This window comes from Bos mutus, chromosome 24 (genome assembly GCF_027580195.1).
Source record: "Bos mutus isolate GX-2022 chromosome 24, NWIPB_WYAK_1.1, whole genome shotgun sequence".
Taxonomy (NCBI): Eukaryota; Metazoa; Chordata; class Mammalia; order Artiodactyla; family Bovidae; genus Bos; species Bos mutus.
In genome coordinates this window covers 56,448,927-56,475,937 of record NC_091640.1, presented here as the reverse complement: position 1 = coordinate 56,475,937, position 27,011 = coordinate 56,448,927, and the positions used below count along the sequence as shown (strand labels likewise).

The window sequence follows — 27,011 nt, the reverse complement described above, 5'->3', positions numbered from 1 at the left end:
GAAACCCAGGGGTGTCGCCAAAGGCTCCAGTGTTCTCCATCTCTCTGCTCTGCAGTTGCCTTGGGCCTTAGGTCAGTACCAAGGTGGGCCCGAGACGGCTTGTACTGTTCTTTGATGTCACAAAGTCACCCAGCTATGTCCACAATTTCTACTTGAATGTCTTCTGATCAGGGAAGAAAACCGTTTCCCAAAGGACTCCCCTCCCAAACTGCCCACTCACATCTCACTGGCCCTGAATGGCATTAAGGGCCTTTCCTAAGTGCTACCAGGAACTGAATTAGCATTATTAGCTTAAATCTATCAAGGTTCAGTCCCCAGGACTGATGACAGATTCCATTTGCCCGAAAAGTTCTTCTACTCTAGGCAACTCCTATTCATCCCTCAAGATCCAGCTATACAGCCACCCTCTGAGGGACGTGGTTGTGTTGGGAAACCCCACATGGCAAAGGCCCATGAGAAGCCTATGGGAGCTGAGGGTGGGCTCCAGCTAACTAGCAAGAAGGTGAGACCCTCAGTCTACAACCAGAAGGGGCTGCATCCTGCCATCAACTACATGAACTCGGAAGTGAATCCTTTCCTGTCTGAGGCTCGCTCGGAAGTGAATCCTTCCCTGTCTGAGGCTCAGGTGAGAGCACAGCCCAGCTAACATCTTGGCCACAGCCTGTGAGAGGCAGAAACTCCCAGCTAAGCGGTGCCAGGGGATTCCTGACCCACAGGAACGGTGAGATCATGAAGGTGTATTAGGGGTTTCCCTGGTGGTCCAGTTGGCTACGACTCTGTGCTCCCAATGCGGAGGGTTCAGGTTCGAACCCTGGTCAGGGAACTAGATCCCGCAGGCTGCAACTAAAGAACCTGCCTGCCGCAACTGAGACGCGGTGCAGTCAGATAAATGAATGAATATAAAAACCCAAAACCACCAGATCGTGCTGCTCACGCCATAAATGTGGCGATGCTGTTACGCTAAGTAAAACAGTACTCCCTGTTTTCATTGTGCCCCTCCCCCTAGCCCACCCACAGCCCACTCTCCACGTGGCGGCCGAGTGTTTTCCAGCTCCGTCGTATCACACCTCAAGATGCCCTTGACCAGGGCCGACGTGATCAGACGTGATCTGCACTCCCTCCTCCTGTGGCAGCACGCCAGGATCAGCACCTGCATCCACGTTCCTCTCTGTCTCCAGGACGTCCTGCACGTGCTACCCCCTCCCCTGGAAGGCCTTCCTTCTCCTGCCTGCTCCTCAGGCATCCGACTCCTTCTCTCCCTCGAGACCTGCTGTCAGCTTTGCAACCCCAGCCGGGGTTGTCCAGCCTTCCTCTTTCCTTCCTCTCTTCACAGACTTTGTTACAACTTGAAGTTGTTGATCCATCCCCAGGCCCCACCCCAGCCCACCAGAACATAAGCCCTACGAGGGCAGGTATGATGCAGGTTTCATTCACCACTCTGCTCTTAACACCTAGTCCACTGCCTGGCACATGTGGGATGTTCAACGAATATTCCCCAAATGAATGAATGACTTGAATGTTCAATCGAATCTACCAGAATGTGTGTACTCAAAGGAACATTTGCCTGAATGGCCCGCCAGGCTCCTTACTCCACAGTCAGGGGGCATGTTTTGGGGGGCAGATACGGGTTTCCTTTCTCCCTCCTTCCTTCTCTGTGCTGTATCACTGTATCCAGTGAAGGAGACTCTAAAGACAAGGGCTGGAAGAGGAAAAGAAAAGAAAAAGCAGGAGGAGGTCAGGGACTGGTGGGGCTCAGGCAGGGACGAGCCAGGGAAGCACAGCATCAATCATGTGAGAAAGCAGAGTCCCGATGGCCCAGGGGAGGCCACCAGAACCAGTGCCTGTGCCCACTGTGGGGGGCACTAGCTGAACACAAGCGCCGGAAATCTCGCTAAGTTAGTGCATCTAACTGTGTGTGAGCAATGTGCATGATGGACTTCACGAAATATACTACATTAGCCAGACAGCTTTTGAGATGCATGAGCAATGGGAGTGCCTGGACTGTATTAATTTGCCTTCTCCACAAGTGAGGAAAATAATAGGTATTCAGTGAGTCATTGTGGAATAAATAAATGAAGATTGAATTTTGAGGTCCTTGCTTTTTTACTGAGGTCAATATCAGAATGGAGCATGTCTCTAAAGCTACTACAAAAGTGGCCTTGAAGACACTGACCACTGATGGAGAGGAAAGAGCACTTTGGATCTGAATCTTGGCCCCATTTCTAACTAGCAGTGTGACCTCGGGTCAGGTACTTAACCTGTCAGTGTATCAGCTTTCTAACTTACAGAAAAGCAAAGACTAACTCACGGGATTTTTGAGAGACTCATATGATAGCGCATATATATGTATCAAACATAGTCCCAATAAATGTCACTTTTCCCTTCAAATTCCTTTACTCACGGATGTGGGCAATACCTTGCCCTTAGAGCACAGGGAGAACAAGCAGTTGGTCTTTCCTTATGTCCAGTATGGTCTTCCTTTACGAGATAATTAGAACCATCTAACTCGCCTCTACCCCAGCTGCTAAGGAATTTGGAGCCAAACTGAATGGTAAATTGCTTTCTGGATATCTCATCCCCTCTCCTCCTCTAAAAGGTTTGGAAACAAGCAGCAGAAAGCTCAGTGTGAAAGGGTGGGGAGGGACCAGGAGATGTTCTGGCAATAAAGGGGCAGACAAAACGCACCAGGACCCCCCACCCCCAGAGGAACCTGGGACTCGTTAGGAAAGAGACGTAAGATTCGTGTATAATCAATCAGGGCCCGGCACGTGCTCTAGGGACAAATCTGAAGCTAATAGACGTAAGTATGGTGGTGTGTTTTGGTTTACTCCAGAAAATTCTGATAGATTCCAGTATTTCCTGGAATGAGATCATCAGGGACAAGAGAGCCTCGAGTATGAAAACCCCAACGTGCGACAGTAGAGACTAGAGAGAGCCGCGAGTGTGAAACCCCAACGTGCGACAGTAGAGACTAGAGAGGCCTCTGTCCCGACGGAGTCTCCTCTTTGCAGTCAGTCAGTCCTGTGCTCCTAGATGGGAGATCAAGTCTCCTGTGAGCTGCGTCCTGAACGTTTGATTCTTGATTCCATTTTTAGAATTCTAGGTATCAGAAGTGCCTTTTATATATCCTAAGGAAGAAGAGAGGCCAGCAAAAGCAACCGGGAGAAGAGGTCAGAGAGGTGAGACCCTGGGAAGGCGAGGAGACAGACTGGCCCGCGGCACTGAAGCTGCTGAGTCATCAGTGAAAATGTGGACCCGTTTCTGCAAATCAAGTTCCATTTCCCCCAAAACATCCATTTCATAAGAGAACAAAACTGGTTCCTGAGTTACGACAAAATCCCTCCGTGGAATGTAGCACATTGTAAAACTCATGCATTTTAACTCCACCATTTCCTGGCAAAATAGTTATATTATTCAACACCAAGAAGGAAGCTAATTCTTGTCCTTTTATAATTTGGCACAATGGCCATAAACCTGAAGGAAGGAAAATAATGGCCTTTAATGGCGTAAATGAACCAACATTTGTTTCCGTTCCACCACCGCCTTCCCTCTGCTTCTTAAGGAAGGTGGCTGCCAAGGCCCCCGACGGCTGGCTCCCCGCTCCTGTCACAGGAGGGACCTGGGAAGAGCAGAGAAGGCGGAGTCTTGGCGACAGGCTGGGACTCAAATGCTGGATATGGCTTTTATTAGCTGTGTGATCTTGCTCATTTATCTTATGTGACCTGCAATTTTTTCATCTGTGAAAGGGAGATAATAATTCATGGCTTTTTGGATTAAGAATTAAGCAGAATAATGAATGCAGCTAATACAGTATCTGGCACAAAAGGAGTACTCGGAAATGTGAGTCCCCTTCCACCATCCCCCCCTCGCTTTTTAAAAGTCAGTACTTTGATCTGGGTTGAAGAAAGGAAAACACAGGGGGGAAAATTTAATGGAATGCATACTTCTCTGTAACATGGTAAGAGGAAATGAAGTAGAAAACCTGAAAAATCTCATAATTATAGTGTAAAGATGATAATAGTTAGCAGAGTTAGCATTTATTGAATATACTATGTGCCCGACACTAAGTGCTCTCCATGTAGTAACTCTTTTTAAAAAAAAATTTATTTTTTAATTGGAGAATTGGTATCAACTATTTTTTTTTTAAGCCTTACAAGAAGACCGTGAGGTAGGTATGATCATTATTCCCATTTTGCAGACGAGGAAACAGAGGCACAAGCGGAGTTGTTTAGCTAATGAGTGGCTGAGCCAGATGTGAACCTGGGCAGTTTCGTTTCCTGGGAAGGAGATTGCAAGACTAAGATCTGCTGGAAGGCGGTGTATCAAGACGTGTTCTCCAGATCAACACCGAAGTGAGGCGAGCAAAAAGGGCAGAGAGAAATACTGGGCTGAGATTCAGTTGCAACAGAGGTTTCAGCCAAACCCTTCAGCTCTGAGGCTGTTTTGTCGCCCCTTGAAGCTGTCCCAAACAGAAGCCATTATAGTGGCCTCATATAGTGGTCACATACAGTGACCTCCCAGGACTGGTCACCTGATGCAGCTGTCTTGGGAAGGTGGTGGGGGGGCGGGGCTTGGGGAAATCGGCTCTCTTTAGTCCAGGCAGTTCCTGTTAGTTGAACTTTAGGTAGTCAGAACTGTCACCAAGAGATGTCAGTTGTCAACGATTCGGTACCTGGTTCCCCGGCACCCCCTACAGTTACTCTTTGCTTCACTTGCTTTGAATAAATTCTGGGAGCAGCTCGTCCGGGATTCTGGGAGGACCTGAGCAACATGAGTTGGACAAACGACAGCCTTTGATGCAGCAGCTGGCCCCGAGACCACCACTCATAGCCACTGTCTCCTCTACCACCCCCTCTGAGTCCCCCTCCTCCCCGGCAAGAATCTTGGGTGCTTGGGAGATCTTGGGTGCTTACTACATGCTAACCCAGAGCATCATCCGTGAGGATGTGAGCTGCTGATCATCACACCCTTCAGGTCTACAGACCAGGCAGAAAATTTTGATTTCAGGGGCAGTGGCTGCCTCAGCCTCCTGGTATCCATTCTTGATTTATCTGGGGTGGGGAGACTGAACACTAGTGGCCTGCCCTGAGGAAGGCACGTTTCATTAATCAGCCCCAGAGATCTCTGCAGCGCGGGTCCCTTCATCTCCCACTCGGGTCCTGCTGCCCAGGATGCCTGCCCCCTGGGTCTCTCCTCCTTCGGGAGCTTACTGTCCCATTGTGATCGGGGGTCCAGGTCTGAAGCAACCTCTTCTGCCCTCAGCCTGGGGGTGATGTGGGGGCCTTCTCATCTGTGTTGCTTGGCAAGCAGGATGCTCCCTGGCCTTTCTTGCAGACCAGTCATCTGTGGGCTTCCTCCCAGTGTCTCTCCCCCAGCAGTCCCGTCGCTCAGCTTTTTGGTTCTTTCTTCCACCATCTGCCATCCCTGTTTCTTCTTTTTTAAGACTTTTTGATATGGACCATTTTCAAAGTCTTTATCGAATTTGTTACAATGTTGCTTCTTCTTTAATCTTTTGGCCTCAAGGCATGTGGGATCTTAGCCCCCAGACCAGGGGCTGAACCCACCCCTCCAGCATGGACTTCCAGGGAAGTCCTAGGCTGTTTCTTAACCTCATGTCAGCCACCGTTTTCTCCAAACTGAGCGGCAGGTTTGCACCTTATCGTTTAACTCTCTTTGGTCTCATTTCTTATTCTGGCTCCCCTTGTCCAGCACCCCCAGAATCCAGCCCCTTGCTCTCCCAGTTCCTGCAGGGTCACGTTGGACGGTCCTACAGCCGCTCTGAAATCTCATTCTTCTCCTCTCTTAGCAGGGCCTGTACCTCAGCAGTGAAACGCTACTGTGACTGGACCCCTGCGAAGGCTTGGTGGGCTTCCCGGGTGGCTCTGGGGTGAGGAACCTGCCTGCAGTGCAGGAGAGCAGGCTCAGTCCCTGCGTCAGGAAGGTCCCCTGGGAGAGGGAATGGCACCCTGCTCCGGTTTTCTTACCTGGGAAATCCCACGGACAGAGGACTGGTGGGCTACAGTCCCTGGGGGCACAAAAGAGTCGGAAAACAACGTAGCAACTAAACAACAACTGGTCTGTCTGGGAGAGGACGTGAAGGGCATGTACCGTTCTCAACGAGAGGCCCCCCACAGCCGCAAGTGAAGGAGCAGGCCACTCGGGCAGGCCTGGGAGGGTTCCCTGGAACCCGGGTTTCAAGATCATTCAAGGGCATCAACCTAGGGAGCATCATCCATCTCAGTCAGGGCTCTGACCTTGGGGTTGCAGACCTTGGGAGGCTAGGACTTCAGCTGCCTCTGGAGCTCTGCTTCACAAAAACAAGCCCCGGGTCTCATCCTCAGCTTACAGCCGGCTGTAGGAAATGAGGTTCTCCTGAGGTGCGGCCCAGCAGCGGCTCTGGCTGCCACGTTTAGACTTTAACTGATGGTACCCTCAGCTTCCCATTGTCTTTTTTCCATGTGGCCAGCAGACAGCCATCCCTTGTTCTCATACAATCTCTTTTCCTTTACTTCCCCAACACTCGCCATGTTACACCCTCCAGCGCACCCCCTTCCCTCAGAACGCCATCCGTCCTGACTCACCATCGGAGTACCTTTCACAATCGCGTGGCCCCATCCAGCGCACCCCCTTCCCTCAGAACGCCTTCCGTCCTGACTCACCATCGGAGTACGTCTCACAATCGCGTGGCCCCAGCATGCCAGAGGCCACCTGCGCTCCCCGCCACCAGGGTGCCGCCCTCGCTGCCAGCGATCCAGCTCCCAAGTCGTATTTTAGGATCTGTTTTCTTGGACCACCGCTGGCACCAGGTGTCATAAAGCTGGGTTCTCTGGGATGCAGACAATGAGAGATCTGCATGTAGGAAGCCTATGGAGCCGCGTTCTAGAGATCAGCGCCACAGGGGAGTGAAGGAAGCAGGACAGGGCGGATGGAAAGCTGAACTGTGACGCAGCTCGGTGAAAGCTTCAGCCAATGCCCCGCAAAGTCCCGGAGCTGGGATGGCCCTTCAGCGTTGTCCTGAAATAGCCAGGAGCTGGATCTTTACACCCTTCCTGAGCCATCCGTGGATGTGGTCATCCCCAGGAGAACGAACAGGACCTTGAGTCAGACAGCTCTCCGACTGTGAAGCAGTCTGCAGCCAAGGACTCCGCAGAGCTGTGGGACACCAACACTCCAGTAGCTGGGGAAATAAATGCTTCAGTCCTGGGGTGAGAGTGGAGGGAGGTGAGAATCTGGGCAGTGTTCAGGGCATGCCAGCCAACACACCGTGCTTGCTACCCATTAGAAGACAGGATAAGGAGAATGCAAAACATGGCTGATTCATGTGAATGTATGGCAAAAACCACTACAATATTGTAAAGTAATTAGCCTCCGATTAAAATAGATTAATTTACAAAAAAAAAAAAAAAAAAAAAACAAGAATAACTTAAAAAAAAAAAGAAAATGAAATCTGGAAAACCAGGAAAAGAGAAATCTTTTATCAAGGCTTTTGCTCTAACCTTTTGGGAGAAGGGGGTTTGACTTTTGGATGTTGGGTGCTTTCTCATCTTGTAAATGATGATTTATTTGACCGTGCTGGGCCTTCCTTGAGGCATGTGAACTCTTAGTTGTGGTTTATAGGCTCTAGTTCCCTGGCCAGGGATCAAACCCCGGGCCCTGCGTTAGGAGCGTGGAGTCTTAGCCGCTGGGCCACCATGGCAGTCCCTCAGATGTCAGATGTTCTTTAGGCCAGGAGTCTTGTTTTCTGAAGTTGTATCATTAACTACAGTTGGAGATCTGCCTGGATTGTCAGTACTACCCACTGATCTCCCACAGGTTATAGGTATGAAGTAGTTTATAGACACCCAAATCACATAATAATTTGAACGCTCATAAATTCCTACCTTATGACGTTCCCCATCTTCTTAATTAATTTCCATTTATTCTTCAAAGTGAAAGTGTTAGCCATTCAGTTGTATCTAACTCTTTATAACCCCATGGAGCCCACCAGGCTCCTCTGTCCATGGGATTCTCCAGGCAAGAATACTGGAGTGGGTAGCCATTCCTTTCTCCAGGGGATCTTCCTGACCCAGGGATCGAACAAGCGTTTCCTGCATTGTAGGCAGATTCTTTACTATCTGAGCCACCAGGGAAGGCCACTTATTTTCCAAGCCCAGCCCAAATGCTTCCTCTCTCAGAAGCCTAACTTGACACTCTCCTACCAGAATTAATCACCTCTGCGTTCACATAGCTCTTTTCCCATCTCGGTTTTCCACATTTATTCCATCGTGTTCATAGTCATTTGATAGATTGTGAGCCTACCTGCAAGAGGAAAAATAGAACATATGCTTGGCATATACTAAGATTCAGTAAATGTTCACAGACTGAATGATACTTCACTGCAGTTTCTTTAAACTTTTCATACATTTTCACTGAGACGTACAGTGTTACTGGGTAGCTCAAGTTTTAGATAATGCACTTCTCATCTGGGTAGATGAAGCGCTGCGTTATCCTGACACGAGTCAGAAAAAGAAGACGCTGCCACAGAAGCTACTCATTGAGTCTCCTTTGTTTCAGCGACTTCACGAAATCTACTCAATGAAACTTTATCCAGAATGTTGTTCAATCTTGATGATGCATACTTCAAAGCTGCTCATGTAAGTAACTCGAAGTCATCCTTGATGCTAAGATAAACCCTAAATTTAATGTGGCAAACTACTTCTTTTTTCAGGAATCAGTCATAACTTCAACAGCCATAATCGACCAGTCCCATCCACTCACTGGTATAGATTTTTGGTATTTCCTCAGGTGTCTACAAGTCTTGGTGAGGAGCAAGATGGCAACACAGCAACATGGTAAGGAGCCTGGTAAACAAAGGTGGAACCACAGACACTCCTCTTCGGGAAAGATGTTCAGATGTATTACTGGAGGCCACATAGAGATAGAATAGAACACAAAAACCCAACAGCATTTTCCAGAGAATGCACGTGATTTACAATCTTACTTATCCATGCTTCATAAGGACTTCTAAATGTCTACTAAAAGTATTAGCTCACGTTTCTTGGGTGCTTATGTGCTGTTCTTATAAGCAGTTTACAGGCATACTCTTATGGATTTAACAAATGCAATACATATGTACATGATACTTACTGCAAATTCCAGCTGGCTCAGTGGTAAAGAATCTGCCAATTCAGGAGACACAGGAGATGCGAGTTTGATCCCTGGGTTGGCATCATTCCTTCCCTTGGAGGAAGAAATGGCAACCTGCTCCAGTATTCTTGTCTGGGAAATCCCATAGAGAGAGGAGCCTGGTGGGCCACAGCCCATGGGGTCGTAGAGCTGGATGAGACTTAGTGACGGAGGGCACACAGGCAAGTCAGGCGCTAGTTGGATCCCTGGCCTTCTCTGGGAAATCTCAGAATAGTGAGGAGTCTTGGCTGGCTGTGTTCTCCTTTTGAAACAAAGAGAACAAAGATTTCCAGCCAGATCTATTCAGAATAGTGTGTGTGTGTGCGCTAGGTCACTTCAGTCATGGCTAACTCTTTGTGACCCCATGGATTGCAGCCTACCAGGCTTCTCTGTTCATAGGATTTCCCAGGCAAGAACACTGGAGTGGGTTGCCATGCCCTCCTCCAGAGGATCTTCCCAACCCAGGGGCATAACCACATCTCTACGCCTCTTGCATTGGTAGGCAGGTTCTTTACTGTTAGTGCCACCTGAAAGATTTTTTTTTTTTAGTAGGAAATAAAGTATACAAGTTAAGGGTATATTTTCACTGTTATTTTAATCATTTATACAATCAGCATATGTTTACAACTGCCTAGTGTTGCTTGTCCTTGAGGAATTAGACGGGTTATTTTAGCTACTTTATGTATTCAGGATTCCTTTGTCTTTCTGCATTTGGCTGGAAGGTAGGGCACGATTCGACTTCTTTCTTATCTATAGGAAAGAAACAAATCTATATCCATTTGATGGACGTACCTGTCCACAGAACAAATGGATCTAATCTTGCTAGTAAGAAGGGAGTAAATTCTTCCTAGAGATGCACAAGCCTCTAGCTTAGAAGAGCACTAACTAGAATACTTGTAAAAATAATTTGCTAAAAGGGATTTGGAACACTGGGAACAACTGAAGTCCCAAAGGTGCTTTTTTCCTCATGTAAATAATTGAGCCAAATGTGAAGGCGGGACTAAGATTTACATGTCTGCAGGGCAGGAGCAATAGGAATCTGGAATTAGAAGCATTTAAAAAATTTTTTTTGGCTTGCAGGATCTTAGTCCCCCACCAGGGATCAAAATCACGTCCCAGTCCCCTGCACTGCATGGAGAATTCTTAGCCACTGGACCACCACAGAAGTCCACAGTAGGAATTAAAAAAAACGAGATTCTGAGATGTTAACGATGTGTTAACACATCTCAGAGGACAATGTAACCACTCAAAGAACAACCCTCATCCAAGAAAAAATGTACAAAACCCAGAAATCTAAATCACTTTTTAGGCATTCCTTATTTCACAGAGCTGCCTCTATAAATTTAAGATTTGGTTAAAGGTGGACTTAAAGTACACAATTGTGGGCTCTGTTCATGCAAATGGTTCCAAGCACAAACCTCTCTGTGGTCTTTTTTTTTTTTTTTCAGTTTGTAAACAGCAGAGAGCTCTGAACATCTAATTTTTGAAATTCTTCTAGCTTTTCTTTCCGACCTTTGGTATTTGTATGTATTGACGATCTCTAAACCATTGTACAAAAACACCTTGAAGTGTCAAGCTTTAAAAATGAGTCTTCTTTTCTCTTTCTCCTGTGCAGCCTGGATTATCTTGGCCTTGTCAAAATACATTCTCTAGTTAGAGGCTGGAAATATTCCCCTCCTGGCTCCAAAGTATTGATTTTCTTCAATACTCAGCTCTGTCAGTCAGCCGAAAGGGGTGAAAGGTGAAAGTTCACCCAGCACTGCTCGGCTTTACCTTCCTATTAATGTCATGCCCTTTCCACATTTGATCAGTTTATGTGATCACCAATCACATAGGACTGTTACTGCTCCTGTTTTCCCTATAAGGAAACATTCAAGACATCGGCAGATACTCAAATGCTTCCTGGGATGGACACCGGGCATTTGAATAGGGCCAGTGATGGTAGAGTCAACTCTAATGCCCGCCTGTTTCTTAAAGAAAACTGTATTGTTACATGATGATTGGCTCAAATTCTTATCTGCAAATCAGAAAAGAGCCACAGTCACTACTGACATGTCTAACCCCCTGTGAGCAAGGACGACCTATTTTGTTTCTCTTGCTTTTTCCTGAAAACCAATTATACCCTTTACCTCAGGGATTCAAATTCAAGCCAAACGGAATATTAACTGAAATGGATTTAATGATCTCAGCCCAGCCCCCCACCCCAGGACAGCCAACCCATGTCATCAAATCTGACGAGATATAATTTGGTACAATTAACAGTCTATTTAGGAGCAATTTAGGGTGGAGATAAAGCAACATGCATGCAATGCCCTTGCCCAAGCCACAGAGGGCGCCGTGGAGTCTTGGTAGGAGAGTTTGGTTGTCACTTCCGCAGTCCTGGAGGACTTCTCCGTGCTCTGGCCTCCTCTGTGGACAGGTTCACCTTTCTGGAAGCTGGCTTTCCAGGGAAATGAATAATCAAACAGAAATAGAAGGCTTAATTTAATACCAAAGGTGGGGGTGGGGGGAGATCTCAATGGAGAATGCTTAAAAAGAATGCACAATGTTTTCAATGAGAAAAACCACCTTCGGTACAGTTCGGTTTTATTTTAACACACATATGTACACAGGGACAGTCAGCACATTTAGAATCTGTTAAGTGGCGTCATCAAGAGGCATCTCGAGAGGCAGACGTTTTCCTTCACGTGCTGGACGCAGTGAGTTCAATCATCACGTTTTCATACAGGTGTCGCGACGCGGCACCCTGAGCTTGGACATCACCAGTGAAGCCACGCATACATCTCCACGTTTACAAGGACAGGCTCAAGTAGAGCGCCAACAATATCAATAAGACACCGAAAGCGTACGCTGGGAGGACAATGTCAATAAGACACCGAAAGCGTACGCTGGGAGGACAATGTCAAGTTGACCTCAGTGCTGAGACGTCTGAGCTGTGATGAAGTTTGCAGCTGTGGTTGTTCAAAGAGTCAAGGAGAGATTTGTGGGAACAAGAATGCAAATGTTAGTGTAGCAGTTAGAGGTGACTGTCTAACCAGCAGATACCGTCCACCTCGGCGTCCTACGACAGTCATGTTCTGCTCGCCAACAATCACGGCTGTCTCTGCAGCCAGGGTATGTGGCTGGCCGAGCCCCACTGCCCAGGTCCTCACAGCTTTCTTCTAAACTTCCGTGGGGCATGCGGTCTATTCTTTGGGGGTGGCCTGCCCACAAATCTCACACCTTCCTTCTGACGCAGTGAACATTTTGTTTTTTCAAAAAAAAAAAAAAAAAATCTCTAAAGTATACCTGTACTTCATCATTCCAAAGCAGCTTTGTAGTCTAGAATAAATTAATCTTCATTTCAGTTCATAAGGTAAACATGTGCTGGGTATTTGCACTGAAGACTCGGGAAACCACTGGAAAAATGAGAGCCCCTCCGTGTTCTCCTCAGGTTTTTCTGTCTATATCGGGCACAATAGCTCACTCACCAAACCAAGTCTACGTTGTATAGTTCTTAGTTTCTTCCTGGGAAGCTACATATATGATCTTTATAAATACAATGTACATGCATGTGGCAGGAATTCACTTTTGAAGAACACCTAAAGTCTAAAACCAAGGTATAGGGTGGGTTTGCCATCAGTAGACATGACATACTTCTTATTACTATGAGAGAGGTGTTCTGGTGGACTTGATTTCCTAACATGTTCTTTAGAAATCTATTTCAATAAAGTGACAGCTGTGTTTGTTCCTGGACTGTGACCATACTTTTTTTGTATACGAACTCTGTCAGCCTAGGCTTTTAATCAGATGCTCCCTTTACCCCTTTTGGTTTCTTTGTAAACTTCATATTTTTTTTTCTGAATTTAATAAATTACTTTCTATTTTTGTATTTAATAAACCATTTTGCCTGATTAACCAACCAATCAACAGCCAACCAGCCAAATTCCCAACTATATACAGATCAAGGTTGTTAGGAGCAAGTCATCCAAAATATTATTTTATGGATTTTTTTTTCCCCATTACTATGAGCAAAGAACCAGCATAACCTGACAGAAGAAGAAAGTGCCCTGGTTAAAGTTTACTTAGAAGTGGGATGAACACCCTCACTGCAGTGCTTGTTCAGACTGACTGAGAGCCCCACAGGTGTATATACAGCCGGCCCTTCGTGTACTCTGCCATTTCACACCAGGGACTTGAGTACGCGTGGACTTTGGTATCCTCGGGGGTCCTAGAACTGATTTCCCGCAGACACTGAGGGTGACTGTATACTCCCAAATGCCTGTGCCACAGTTAATGATTTTCTAGGACACTTGTTTAAAAGAAATATTGTCTTAGTTTTCCTTTAACTGGTCAGTAGTGGTTTGAAGGCTGAATTGTAACTATTACATGATAGCTGACATATGGGAACTGCAGGTCTGTGAAGTTTCTAGAAGGAAGGGGTAAGCTCTTTCTTAAAAAGATCTGTAGCTATAGACACAAGAATCTTCTTTTCAGGTGTAAGCTATGCTTCCAAACTTGGATCTTTATTACAAAAGTCCATTTCAGAGATTAGTTCTCGTGACTGGATGATTATATTAACTAGATCCTCAGTAGTGATGATTTTGATTTTCAGCTACTAAATATAGCATCACTTGAACAGGATATGAGCATTTTGGAAGGCTGGGTGTCCAGGAAACTATTCTCCACGAAAATCTGTGTGTGTGTGTGTGTATTTTCTCATTAATCTTCAATTGGTTAGTTGTTAATAAAGAAGGTAGTGGCTAAACCCTAGGAAACTGGATTGAGTAATTTCCGAGCAATCTCCCAGAAAGGAAAAAAAAGAGAGAGAGATCATGTAAACACAGAATCCTTCTGGTAAACGATAGCATCTTTTAGGAAATCCAAAGGAAAATAGTATCAATGATTAGGACTGCCACACGACCATAAAACCCAATGTCGGAACGACCATGTCCCCACCTCGTTTGGAGGTGGGGTTCAGCGCTCGGAAACTGCTGATCTGCGCTGGCAGTGCAATCACAGTGGTTATTGATTTTCGGGCTCCCGGTGCACCGAGCAACAGGACCGCCAGCCGCCCCTCCCGGTGCGGGGGTGGGGGTGGGGGGACAACCTGGGGACAGGGCGGCGGGTCCTGCGGGGCCGCGGGCAGCCCCAGCCCACGGGGGCGGGGGCAGGAGAACACAGACCCCGCTGCCCCCGATGACCCCGGCGCGGGGTGGGCGGTGGGGGCCGAGGGAGGGGGGCTCTGGACCTGGAGACCTGGGAGACGGAGCTCGCGGGCCGCAGCCCTAGACCATGAAGCGGTGCTCCTTGCCGTCGTGCGCCATGAGGATGACGTTGCGGTTGGAGGTCCAGATGAGCCGGGCCAGCCGCAGGGCGTTGTGTGAGCCGGGCGAGGCGGGCTGCACGGGGGGCACCCGGTAGGTCTTGACGCAGCGCAGCTGGGGCGCCGAGTTCAGCATGCCGATGCTCCCCAGCAGGGACGTGTTCATCTGGGGGCAGGGACGGGGCACGCGAGTCACCGAGGGAGCCGCTTCCCCGTCCCCGCCATGGGGCGGGGTCCAAGGGACACAGCCCTGCGGTCACCTGCTCCTCCTCACCGGATTCAGGGTCACCTAAGGGGTGCTTCTCAAACTCTGAAGGGCTCCTTCCAGTGTTATTTGAAATTGTTCTGATGCTGTTATAGAAAATGCATAAATCCAGAGAAATTTTACCTGCTGGGTACAACTGGACAGCAGGAAAGCCCTCCACCTTTTTTTTTTCAATGGCACTAACTGCTGTGGCAGGGTTGTCCCCATTTTTTTTTGGCTGCGCAGCATGTATGATCTTGGTTCCCCCTCCAGGGATGGAACCCATACTGCTCGCACTGGAAGTGACCTCCAGGGAAGACTTCCCCCAAACCCCAATCATTGTTATGAAGGGAGCTAAGCGATACATTTTAATAAAATGGTTCAATCAGATAGTACTTGGAAACTGCGGGTATTTCAAATGGCAGGCTTTTCTGGTTCTTTAGTAACAGTGCTCCCTGCACCCCCTGAAGAATGAGCCCCAAAGACAAGTCTGGGGACTCAGTTGGAGAAAATGAAGTGAGGTTAAGCAGCAGACAGAGTAATAGGTGAGGCAGATCAAAACTCAAAACTCACCCCTTTCCCAGCTCCGCTCCCATCACACCTTCCCTCCTCACCTGCTTTAAACACATTCAGTTTCTGGAAAGCTCTAGTTTATTTGAAGGAAAAAGCAAGAATCAACCACCTCTCAACACTGCCTGTGCCCACTGCTCTGCTGCTAAAAAAGAGCACGCTCTAACACCTCATTTGCAGGGTGTGTTCCCTCAGTTGGTGATTTCTGCCCTTTTTGGGGGGCTTTTCTGGCTCTGACTGGAATTTGAGGTTCTCTTCATCCATTCACATGAATGGAAAATAATGTGGAAATTAAGGCTCATGAACAACTGTGCATTCAGGTCAAAGTGCTGAATGCCGATTGGCAGTTATCTAAGTGAACTGTCATCTGAGTGAGTCTGATGAAACCTTTAGCTTCTAAGTATTACTTAACATTTTTTCAGTATTCAGCTTTTGTGCTACTGATACACGAGTCACATGGCAAGCACGCTGATGCTCAGGTCAGGAAAGCGGTCTTGGAAACAATACTTTTCTTTGCACTGATTTGTGTGCCCAGTTCTTCTCTCCAGCAGCACCTCCACCTGCATGGTACTGGGATTTGTGGGGAGCACGCAGACGATGCTCCAGTGTGTACGGAGGGCTGGCACGGGGACCTGGGCAGCTCCTGGGATGCGGAAGGTGTGCTACCGCCCTGTGTTTGGGTCACTGCCAAACGGAAGCCGTTCCTTGCCCCGGCCCTTCTCAGCAGCAGGACGGTGTCAGGGGGTGTAAATCACACCATGTCTGGCAGGACGCGTGCAGGCTCCGCTGACATTTTCACAATTTAAATCATCTTGAGTAATAACCCTTTTAAGATGACTAATGTTACTGATTTTCCTGCATTAATAATAGTGCCGAACACAACACAGAGGTGAAAAAAAATCACTAGTGTACGAGGTCACATTTTAAAACCAAATGTATGATTATCATTAACTCTTTCTGTTAAGGGACAGTTAACATTTCAAGCCAGGCAGTACCTTCTGGCCATCTTCTAAGGGGCTCTTTCCTTGTGTTCTTCTCTCCCTTTCCTAGAAACTCCATAAAAGATAAAAACCAGGGCTTTATTGCTTTCTGGAGATACCCTAATAGTTTCAATATAAATAATGATGAAGCTTGATTTGCTAGTTCTCACAGGTACAAAGAGTAACAGAACATCATCATTTACTTCTCTTACTGTAGAACAGATCCAAATTATCCTGAAAGCCGCTGGTTAAAATGAACTGGCATCAACAGGCATACTGTGCTTTTTTTTAAAAAAATATAATTTCTCAGTTGATAAATAACTACAAAGTATTTTTCATTCTTTATGGATTTTCTATGAAAATGTGTAGGAGGCTTGATTTCTGCTGGTGGCTCAGAATGCTAGGGGCATCCAATAGGCTCAGACACAGCCTTATTTTTTAATTCCTTCCTTTAGCTTTAGCCACGGACAAGAAATAGGTTGAAGGCAAAAGGGGACAGGAAGAGAATATCTTATTGGAATGCGAAGGATGGAAAGATTTTCCCCAAAAAACCCATGATTATATCTGGGTTCTCCTTTTAAAAAGTTGAGCCGTCCTTCAAATGATTGATGGATGCCTTTGGTAGGGTCTAACAGCCTTCCTAAAGGTCAACAAAAGAGTCTGAAATGCAGTACTTGGATGCAATCTCAAAAACGACAGGATGATCTCTGTTCATTTCCAAGGCAAACCATTCAATATCACAGTAATCCAAGCCTATTCCCCAACCAGTAACACTGAAGAAGCTGAAGTTGAACGGTTCTATGAAGATCTACAAGACCTTTTAGAACTACCACCCAAAAAAATGTCCTTTTCATTATAGGGGACTGGAATGCAAAAGTAGGAAGTCAGGAAACACTTGGAGTAACAGGAAAATTTGGCCTTGATATACGGAATGAGGCACGGCAAAGGCTAATAGAGTTTTGCCAAGAGAAGGCACTGGTCATAGCAAACACCCTCTTCCAACAACACAAGAGAAGACTCTACACATGGACATCACCAGATGGTCAACACCGAAATCAGATTGATTATATTCTTTGCAGCCAAAGGTGGAGAAGCTCTATACAGTCAGCAAAAACAAGACTGGGAGCTGACTGTGGCTCAGATCATGAACACCTTATTGCCAAATTCAGACTTAAATTGAAGAAAGTAGGGAAAACCATTAGACCATTCAGGTATGACCTAAATCAAATCCCTTATGATTATACAGTGGAAGTGAGAAATAGATTTAAGGGACTAGATCTGATAGATAGAGGCCTGATGAACTATGGACAGAGGTTCGTGACATTGTACAGGAGACAGAGATCAAGACGATCCCCATGGAAAAGAAATGCAAAAAAGCTAAATGGCTGTCTGGGGAGGCCTTACAAATAGCTGTGAGAAGAAGAGAAGCGAAAAGCAAAGGAGAAAAGGAAAGATATAAGCATCTGAATGCAGAGTTCCAAAGAATAGCAAGGAGAGATAACAAAGCCTTCCTCAGTGATCAATGCAAAGAAATAGAGGAAAACAACAGAATGGGAAGGACTAGAGATCTCTTCAAGAAAATCAGAGATACCAAGGAAACATTTCATGCAAAGATGGGCTTGATAAAGGACAGAAATGGTATGGACCTAACAGAAGCAGAAGATATTAAGAACAGGTGGCAAGAATACACAGAAGAACTGTACAAAAAAGATCTTCACGACCCTGATAACCACGATGGTGTGATCACTCACCTAGAGCCAGACATCCTGGAATGTGAAGTCAAGTGGGCCTTAGAAAGCATCACTACGAACAAAGCTAGTGGAGGTGATGGAATTGCAGTTGAGCTATTTCAAATCCTGAAAGATGATGCTGTGAAAGTGCTGCACTCAATATCCAGCAAATTTGGAAAACTTATCAGTGGCCACAGGACTGGAAAAGGTCAGTTTTCATTCCAATCCCAAAGAAAGACAATGCCAAAGAATGCTCAAACTACCGCACAATTGCACTCATCTCACACGCTAGTAATGCTCAAAATTCTCCAAACCAGGCTTCAGCAACACGTGAACCGTGAACTTCCAGATGTTCAAGCTGGTTTTAGAAAAGGCAGAGGAACCAGAGATCAAATTGCCAACATCCGCTGGGTCATGGAAAAGGCAAGAGAGTTCCAGAAAAACATCTATTTCTGCTTTATTGACTATGCCAAAGCCTTTGACTGTGTGGATCACAATCAACTGTGGAAAATTCTGAAAGAGATGGGAATACCAGACCACCTGACCTGCCTCTTGAGAAACCTGTATGCAGGTCAGGAAGCAACAGTTAGAACTGGACATGGAACAACAGACTGGTTCCAAATAGGAAAAGGAGTACGTCAAGGCTGTGTATTGTCACCCTGCTTATTTACCTTCTATGCAGAGTACATCATGAGAAACGCTGGACTGGAAGAAGCACAAGCTGGAATCAAGATTGCCAGGAAAAATATCAATAACCTCAGATATGCAGATGATACCACCCTTATGGCAGAAAGTGAAGAGGAACTAAAAAGCCTCTTGATGAAAGTGAAAGTGGAGAGTGAAAAAGTTGGCTTAAAGCTCAACATTCAGAAAATGAAGATCATGGCATCTGGTCCCATCACTTCATGGGAAATAGATGGGGAAACAGTGGAAACAATGCCCCACTTTATTTTTTGGGCTCCAAAATCACTGCAGATGGTGACTGCAGCCATGAAATTAAAAGACGCTTACTCCTTGGAAGGAAAGTTATGACCAACCTAGATAGCATATTCAAAAGCAGAGACATTACTTTGCCAACAAAGGTCCATCTAGTCAAGGCTATGGTTTTTCCAGTGGTCATGTATGGATGTGAGTTGGACTGTGAAGAAAGCTGAGCGCTGAAGAATTGATGCTTTTGAACTGTGGTGTTGGAGAAGACTCTTGAGAGTCCCTTGGACTGCAAGGAGATCCAACCAGTCCATTCTGAAGGAGATCAGTCCTGGGGGTTCTTTGGAAGGACTGATGCAGAAGCTGAAACTCCAATAGTTTGGCCACCTCATGCGAAGAGCTGACTCATTGGGAAAGACTCTGATGCTGGGAGGGATTGGGGGCAGGAGGAGAAGGGGACGACAAAGGATGAGATGGCTGGATGGCATCACCGAGTTGATGGACATGAGTTTGAGTGAACTCTGGGAGTTGGTGACGGACAGGGAGACCTGGCGTGCTGTGATTCATGGGGTCGCGAAGAGTCGGACACGACTGAGCTACTGAACTGAACTGAACTGAACAGCCTTCCTGCCTCAGAACAGGGCTACATGAAACTCTGCAGAGTACAAAACGATGATGGTAGGAAACAGCTGGAAAGATAAATATTCTCATGTTAACTATGATTTGTTGTTCTTCAGCCCATCCTTTCCCTACGATCTCTTCAAATAAGAGAGGAACCCGGAGTATTGAGGGTGGGTATGAATTTTCCCAATAAGGTCCATAAAAGAACCATCACCAAAACAACCAGTCATTCTGTTATTCAATACTAACATTTTCTTGACCAGAGACTGGCTACAAATTATGCTAAATTAAAGGCAATCTCAGTCTTGAATGAATGAAAACTCCATGGAATTATATTTGGTCACCTCAGCTTTTTTCTTCACTTCCAAGAAAATAAATCCTCATCATGAACAATTCAAATCATAAAGAGAAATATAAAGAAGAAAGCAAAGATCTCCTGAAATATCACTTTCCAGAGATAATCATTAACATTTTGGTAAACCTCTTTCTAGATCTGGAAGTCTATGTCCACAGAAGGAGAAGTAGGTTTCAGGAGTTTTACATAAACCAGCTCATATTATAAACCAGCTCATATTAAAAGGCAGTTGGAGGGATTTCCCTGGTGGTCTTGTGGTTAAGATTCCATGCTTTCAACGTAGGGGGTGTGGGTTTGATCCCTGGTCAGGGAACTAGGATCCCATATACCGTGCAGCCAAAATTTTTTTTAAATAATAATAAATAAAAGGAAGTTGGACAACCTGCTTTTTTCATTCAACAAAATGTTGAGGGCAATCTTTTTATGTTAATGACTACAGATTTACATCATCCTTTTAAAATGGCTGAACAGTAGTTTGGAATGGATGTAGGATGGAATAAATGAAGAACAAATGAAAGCACTACACATCTAATTTATTATTAGCATTTCTAGAAAAGGATACTTATTTGTTGGAGGGTGGTGGTAAAATTTAGGTGAGAGATTTATGGTTGTATTTCATTACAAAGCTCTCCTGGCTCTAATACCAGTGGATACACTGAAGTGCAACATTCAAATAGTAGGAATATGTTGTTGGAGAATCGAAGGGTTTGAAAGATTGCCAAATTACATCATTCAGCAGCTGAGTATGTAAAGTAACTAAACAGCAACTGTGGCGTTTCCTTTCCCTTTAAAAATAATGCTTCACAAAACCAGTTCTGAGAAGATTGTTTTCTGAACACATAGACACACAAACAGATGTAATTCATCAAAACAGGAAGTGCTTTAATGCTACTCTCAGCGTAAGTAATGCCGCATGCAGACCTCTTACTAAGTCTCACTTGAGCAATTACCCAACTAGTACTTCTCATTAACACTCATTTCTCAGCAAAGATTTTAATAGCTGATGGCTTTTGTAAGGCTCTGTATTAATAAGGCTTCATTAAGTTTTCAAAATATATTGCAGTACATTTACTGGAATAATACAAAAGTATTATCATCCATCACTAGACCTAAACAATACGCATCTAGCTAAATCAGCCAAGCCCATTTGGGTAGAGCAGTGGTAGATTCAACACTGCTTTTTTGACTCTTTAATTCAAATAAAAACCCTGCTATGCTCCTGGAAGAGGTTTTATTGTATTTTCTTGAGAAAGGTGAAATGACGCTTCTGTGTCTTCTCCTAAGTTTTAAGACCAAGCTGGGTATAATTTAAGTAGGGAAGAAATGGTCTGCGTTTTAAATTCTGACATTGGGATTGGAGGCAAGAAAGATGTGGTGTTGTCTGAGTTGCCTGGGCGCTCTGTCTGTTCAACACCCACCCCTGCAAGTAACACAGGGTGGCCCCTGGAGAGGACGTCTGGACAAAGGCAAGGGGCCGGGCCCCCTGAGGGCAGAGCCACATAGACACCCACGGTGAAGTGCATCTGGTGAAGTCCAGGGGCAGCAGCACAAGCTGAACTGGATGGAGCAAAGAGGTTATTTCAAAAAGATAACATCTACAGAATGATCGTGATCTCCAGCTTGAGGTATATGCTGACTGTAATTCCATCAGTGAGCTAGGCAGCAACTCTGATAAAAACAGAAAAATATTCAAGAAAGGCATGAATATATCCAGACAGAACCCTCAAGATCTAGATAAGGGGGAAAAGGTTTACACCTTAGACATTCAGGAAAATACTGGGGAAAGTTTCACATCTGGTAAATTTAGGAGCTATTATATGAGGAATTGGGCTTCCAGGTGGCGCTAGCCATAAAGAACCTGTCTGCCAATGAAAGAGAGGTGGGTTCGATCCCTGAGTCAGGAAGATTCCTTGGAGAAGCGCATGGCAACCCATTCTAGTATTCTTGCCTGGAAAATTCCATGGACGGAGGAGCCTAAAGGGCCATAGTCCATGGGGTTCTAAAGAGTTGGACACAACTGAAGCAACAGCATGCATGCATGTATATAAGGAATGATATTTTCTTAGCAGGAAGAAAAATTGAACAACAAAATGGAGATCTGTTTTTGTTTATTCCTAGGAAGAAAGCACAGAGCAAACACAAAGCCCTGAGGAAGCAGCGACCCGCGGCGGCTTGGTTCCAGGCCCCCAAGGCTTAGCTGGGCACCCGGTGCTTCCACACCAGCTATGCGCCCGATGGAGGGAGTTTCACAAGAATGCGCCTCGGGAATTCAAGAGAACGGGAAACAAGGGGAAATATCTATCAAGGGTGTCCAAGTACAGTTGGTGTCACAGAAACCAGTGTTAGCAGAAAGGAACAATTGGCAGGACACTGTCTGAAGAACCACTGTTGCAAGAGTTCAGTTTATGGACTCGCTGTGGAATTTCGCTAAAATAAATATGAGTCCTGCGGTTAGCCAATGCGAGAAACAAAGACTGGGTGACGTCTCTAAGGAAAAGAGTTTAATAGGAGCCAATTAATATGCTGGAGATATATTCTGGAGGAAAGGATAATGAGAAAATAAACTGGAAAACTAAATTAGATGAAGAGTAGGAAAAGCTCAGGACAGATGTGGTAGTTGTCATGCTTTAATGGCATGCTGTTAATTAAGCAATTTATTGTATCTGTTTTACATTTTATTAGCTATTGATTTTTTAAAAACCATCCTCAAGTTGTGAAGTCTTGTTTAAACCTTTATTTGTTTAATTTTTTTTAAAGCTTTTAAAGTGATGCACTGCATCTCATAAAACATACCTGCATCCTAGGATAGGCAACAAAATTTTAAGTTAACTTGGGGGCGGGGTTGGTAATGTTTAAATTTTTTGTAATTATCAGGAGTAAGGTACTTAAAAGAAGATGGGATGGAGATTAATCACTGAGGATGAAACAAGTTCTATTATAAAGCTCAGTTGCTTGAATTAATTAATATTCATTTTAATCATCAATAAACAGAGGTATCCTTGTGTACTGCCAGTCAGTGGTACTCAGATTTTTGAAAATGTTTTAATAGCTTGGGAATGAAGAGCATCATGTGCGAAATTCAGAACACAAATGTAAATGGGATAATACAAACGGAGCATGAAGTTAATATGAGGCTGCTTCTCCCTTAAACTCTATGCCCTGTTCTCTGAATGCCTTGTGTAAATTAACAGCCTGAGCAGAGGTCTCCACTGCTCCGCCCCGAACCCTTCCAGGCCCTTCACTTACCTTTAAAGGCACCTCCTTCTCCCTGAACACCCACCCCTCCCTGCCTGAATAGCTGGCCCTTCCTCAGCACCACCATGCCTCAGCTCAGGCGGTTCTGCCTCTGTGAAGCCAGCCCGCAACCTCACTCCCCGGTTCCCCCAGGACTGTAGGTGCTTATTCACTTGTGTCTCCCTCAGACTGAAAGCCGTGTGAGAGCAGACCCCACCTCTTTCTGGGCTGCCAACTGTGTGCTCAGTAGACCCCGAGTGCCGGCAGCTGGCCCATCATCAGCAAGCAATAAACACTCGATATTTGTTGAAGGGAGAGCCGTCACGAGGAGGCCTTGGTGGGCAGGTCAGCAGGGAGCCTCCCCCAGCAAAAGCGGATCATGCGACAGACGCCAAGGCCCTGTAGCACCCACGCGTACCTGCCAGAAAGAAATGTGGCTGTCCGTGTTCGAGTAGGTGGCAAGGTACCGTCCATCCGGGGCAAAGGCCACTGCAGTGATTGGCCCCTTGTGTCCATGGATTGTCTGAAATAAAATTACGAGTCGTTCACTGTATGCACCGCACAGAACTATTGCACCTAAACATGCAAATACATTCAAAGTTGAACAGTTATGTCACGGATACTAGAAACAGGTATGTTCTTTATTTATAAACTTGTTGTTGTTGTCTGGTCGCTAAGTCATGTCCGGCTCTTTGCGACCCCGTGAAGTGCAGCACGCTATGCTTCCCTGTCCTTCACGATCTCCCTGAGTTTGCTCAAACTCATGTCCACTGAGTCAAACTTAGCTTAGAAAAAGAGGAAAAGCAGCTGAAGTTCTCTCACAGATTCATCCAGGGGCTCTGACCTTGTTCTGGGGAGTCCACCTGCTTCCTACTTGGGAGGATATAGCATGAGTTCAAAGGAAGAGCAGATATTAATGGGCAAACCAATGTGTTCATCCATTTATGCCTATTTGAGGGAAGAATTTTACAATTAGGAAAGTTAAAAAAAAAGTTAAAAAAACTGATCACCAAATCTATCCAGGAACTTCATCTATAATGAAAAAAATAAAGCTCTATCACATAACATCTCTGCTCTGGAAGGAGTCAAAAACAATCATTTCAACCCTTTAATAATTTTACATTTTTCACATTTTATGCTTCATTTCCCACCAATTACACTATGTGTAAATGCATATGGCCGCAATTAGTACACATCCATGCACGCATGTGTTGGAGGTCTGAACACACATATAAATCAAATGCCATTAAAAACAAGTTAACAGGGATCATTTTGAGCCTCTGCCAAATAGCTATCATTGATTTAATCATGAATTAAAAAAAAAGAATGATGTGGTATTTTAGACTCGCTTTCTGAGTAAAGGTCTTTACTAACAAAAAATTACACTCATGTCTAATGATATTAATAGTTACCGAAAATACTGGGATACTAAACAAATTAGCATAATATTGTATTAATGTATCTGCACAAACTATTAAAGGCTGTATGTCCACTACATGAACCAATATTCAGTCCGGTTACAACTGGAGGTGGATCACCTCTCTTGGTCTAGAAAGGACGGGGAAATACGTCCCCTTAAACTAAGGCAAACCAGGAAGGCTTGTTTCCGCTTGCATCTTGAGTCTCGGTGGGAGCAGTTCACTGGGCGGTTCAGCGCCCCCTCTCGTCCTGCCTTCCACACCCAGACTGTGAATTTCAGTAGGTCTCTCCTCACAGTTCACATCTGATTACGAGGAAGGGAGAAAGGGGACGGGGATGGGGGACAAGCGTGTCCCTCTGTGCTTTCAGCTTTTGCTCTTTCCTGTCGTTAGACAAGGTGCTGTGGAGATCCGAAATGATGCCTGCTTTCCACACTCAGGAACAAAGTGTGGCACTGGCAGCACCGGGCTTTGGGCTGGCAGGGGACACTCTCTGAGTCAGACTGCCTGCCCTGCATTTGGGCTCCACCGCTCACTGTGGGCCCTGGGGCAAGTTACTTACACTCCTTAACCTTGAGCGCACCCATGCCAACAAAGCAGAGACAATGATGACGGAGGTGGCGACCATGGCTGATGGTTCCTACCTTGAAGAGCTTCGTGAAGACTAAAGAGTTCGCACACGCACAGCCCTCCGCACGATGCACGGCGCATAACAGTTCAACGAATACTCTCAGTGTTTGTGCGGCTCCTCTTTTAAAGATGACCGGATGTATATACTTGAAAGTTGCTAAGAGAGTAGATCTTAAATGTTCCCACCACAAAAAAAGAAATGGTGGTTGTGTGATGGGAGGGAGGTATTAGATAACAGCAGGGGGATAACCATATTGCAATATAGAAGTGTATCAAATCATCATGTTGTACACCTTAACCTCACACGTTACATGTCAGCTATAGCTCAGTAATGCCAAAAAGAGACTAGACAAATGTAAGCAATCCCATAAATCAATTACTCGAGTACTCCATTTAATGAAAACATAAAATAAATAAAGCCCTAATCATATATGAAACCAGATTATAGATATATCGGGTTTGGCCTGCAAAATGATCGTAAAATGTATTCTCTGATTTCCAGCCTCTCCTGAAACAGCCCAGGCTGCCTCCACTCTGGCTGCCCTGGGCCCGTGTTTGCCCCCAACACCCTGGGCCAGGCTGAACCGAGGGGGCCCTGTGGCCTTGTTGGCATTCACTCTGATGTCACCAGTCCCAGCCCTGACTCAAGCGGGTCTGGGTACACAACACCCACTGCCTGGCCCCCTTATTTCCTGTCTGGTCCCTCACGGCATGTAATGCCACCTTCCTATTAAAAATACTTGATTCAACACAGCTTCTTCGACGCTCTGGGGTCCTGGTATGCATCTAACGTGTGGGCACACTGAAAGCTCAGATAAAAGCTTGCCCTGCCTGAAAATACCCCCTCTCCCAAAAGCCCAGCTCCATGTAGAGGTGGATTCACCCCTCCTCCTGGAGTCTGGGCCCCTAAATCTCAACACAGAATGTTAAGCCTGCCTCGTTCTGATGAGCATCCTTCCTTAACCAGCAACCAGAATGTGCTTCAGATGGTAGCAGAGGGCAACAGCGTGCAGGGTATAAACCGGCAGTCCCCAAAGGCTGTGCCAGCCCAGCAGCCTCCTTCACGTACCTCACTGAGGCTGGCTAAGACGGCTCTGCAGAGAGCCAGACATGTGGGCTCCTCATGCTTCATATCATATCTTCATGTGTGTGGTGAGTTGCTCAGTCATGTCTGACTCTGTGACCCTTTGGACCGTAGGCCGCCAGGCTCCTCTGTCCATGGGGTTTCCCAGGCAAGAACACTGGAGTGGGTGGCCATTTCCTTCTCCAGGGGATCTTCCTGACCCAGGGATTGAACCCGCGTCTCCTGTGTCTCTGGCACTGCAGACGGATTCTTTACCACTCAGCCCTCTGGGGAAGCCTATTATATCTTCATCCTTTATAGTATTTAAAATACCTACTTGAATACTTCTATGTCAGTTGAAGACACCCTTCATTATGTTATCTAGTGTCTCTTAACAGAAGATCCTATGAATTAAATTCATCTTGGAATTGTCTGCTAGGAAAATACTTACCTTTTCAGATAAACTTTGTTGTTTTCTTTTATCATGCGACGATAAGTACATAATCTCACATGTACTTGCTTTCCTGCCAGGAAACTCAGAACTAAATTTGTGCTCATCTAGCTGTCTAGTAATAAATACTTTCCCCCTTATTTCACTAATCACAGTCCTGTTTTCCTTTATTGTTGTTGTTGTCAAGGTTAGGTGCGAAGCTTAACAGGTTAGTTTCTTTAAAGTCTGTTTTGAACAAAGGCGACTACATTTTAGGTCAGAGCACATCAACACACACACACACACACACACACACACACACCCGATCCGGCTAGGTGC

At 45.7% G+C, this 27,011-nt stretch overlaps 1 protein-coding gene across 4 annotated transcripts in view; it reads right to left on the bottom strand.

Annotated features, from left to right (window-relative positions):
- Positions 1–13,850: 13,850 nt before the first annotated feature.
- WDR7 (WD repeat domain 7) overlaps positions 13,851–27,011 on the bottom strand; it is a 357,488-nt gene continuing 344,327 nt past the window's right edge. For 3 of the 4 annotated variants that reach the window (XM_070362049.1, XM_070362048.1, XM_070362050.1), the window contains 2 exons: positions 23,550–23,654; positions 13,851–14,636 (listed from right to left, as the gene is read on the bottom strand). In XM_070362049.1, coding sequence (XP_070218150.1) covers positions 14,433–14,636; positions 23,550–23,654 — 309 coding nt within the window. In that variant the 3' untranslated portion in view covers positions 13,851–14,432. Of the gene's footprint in view, positions 14,637–20,114; positions 21,566–23,549; positions 23,655–27,011 lie in introns of those variants that run through there. The other variant, XM_070362051.1, reaches the window with a different exon arrangement.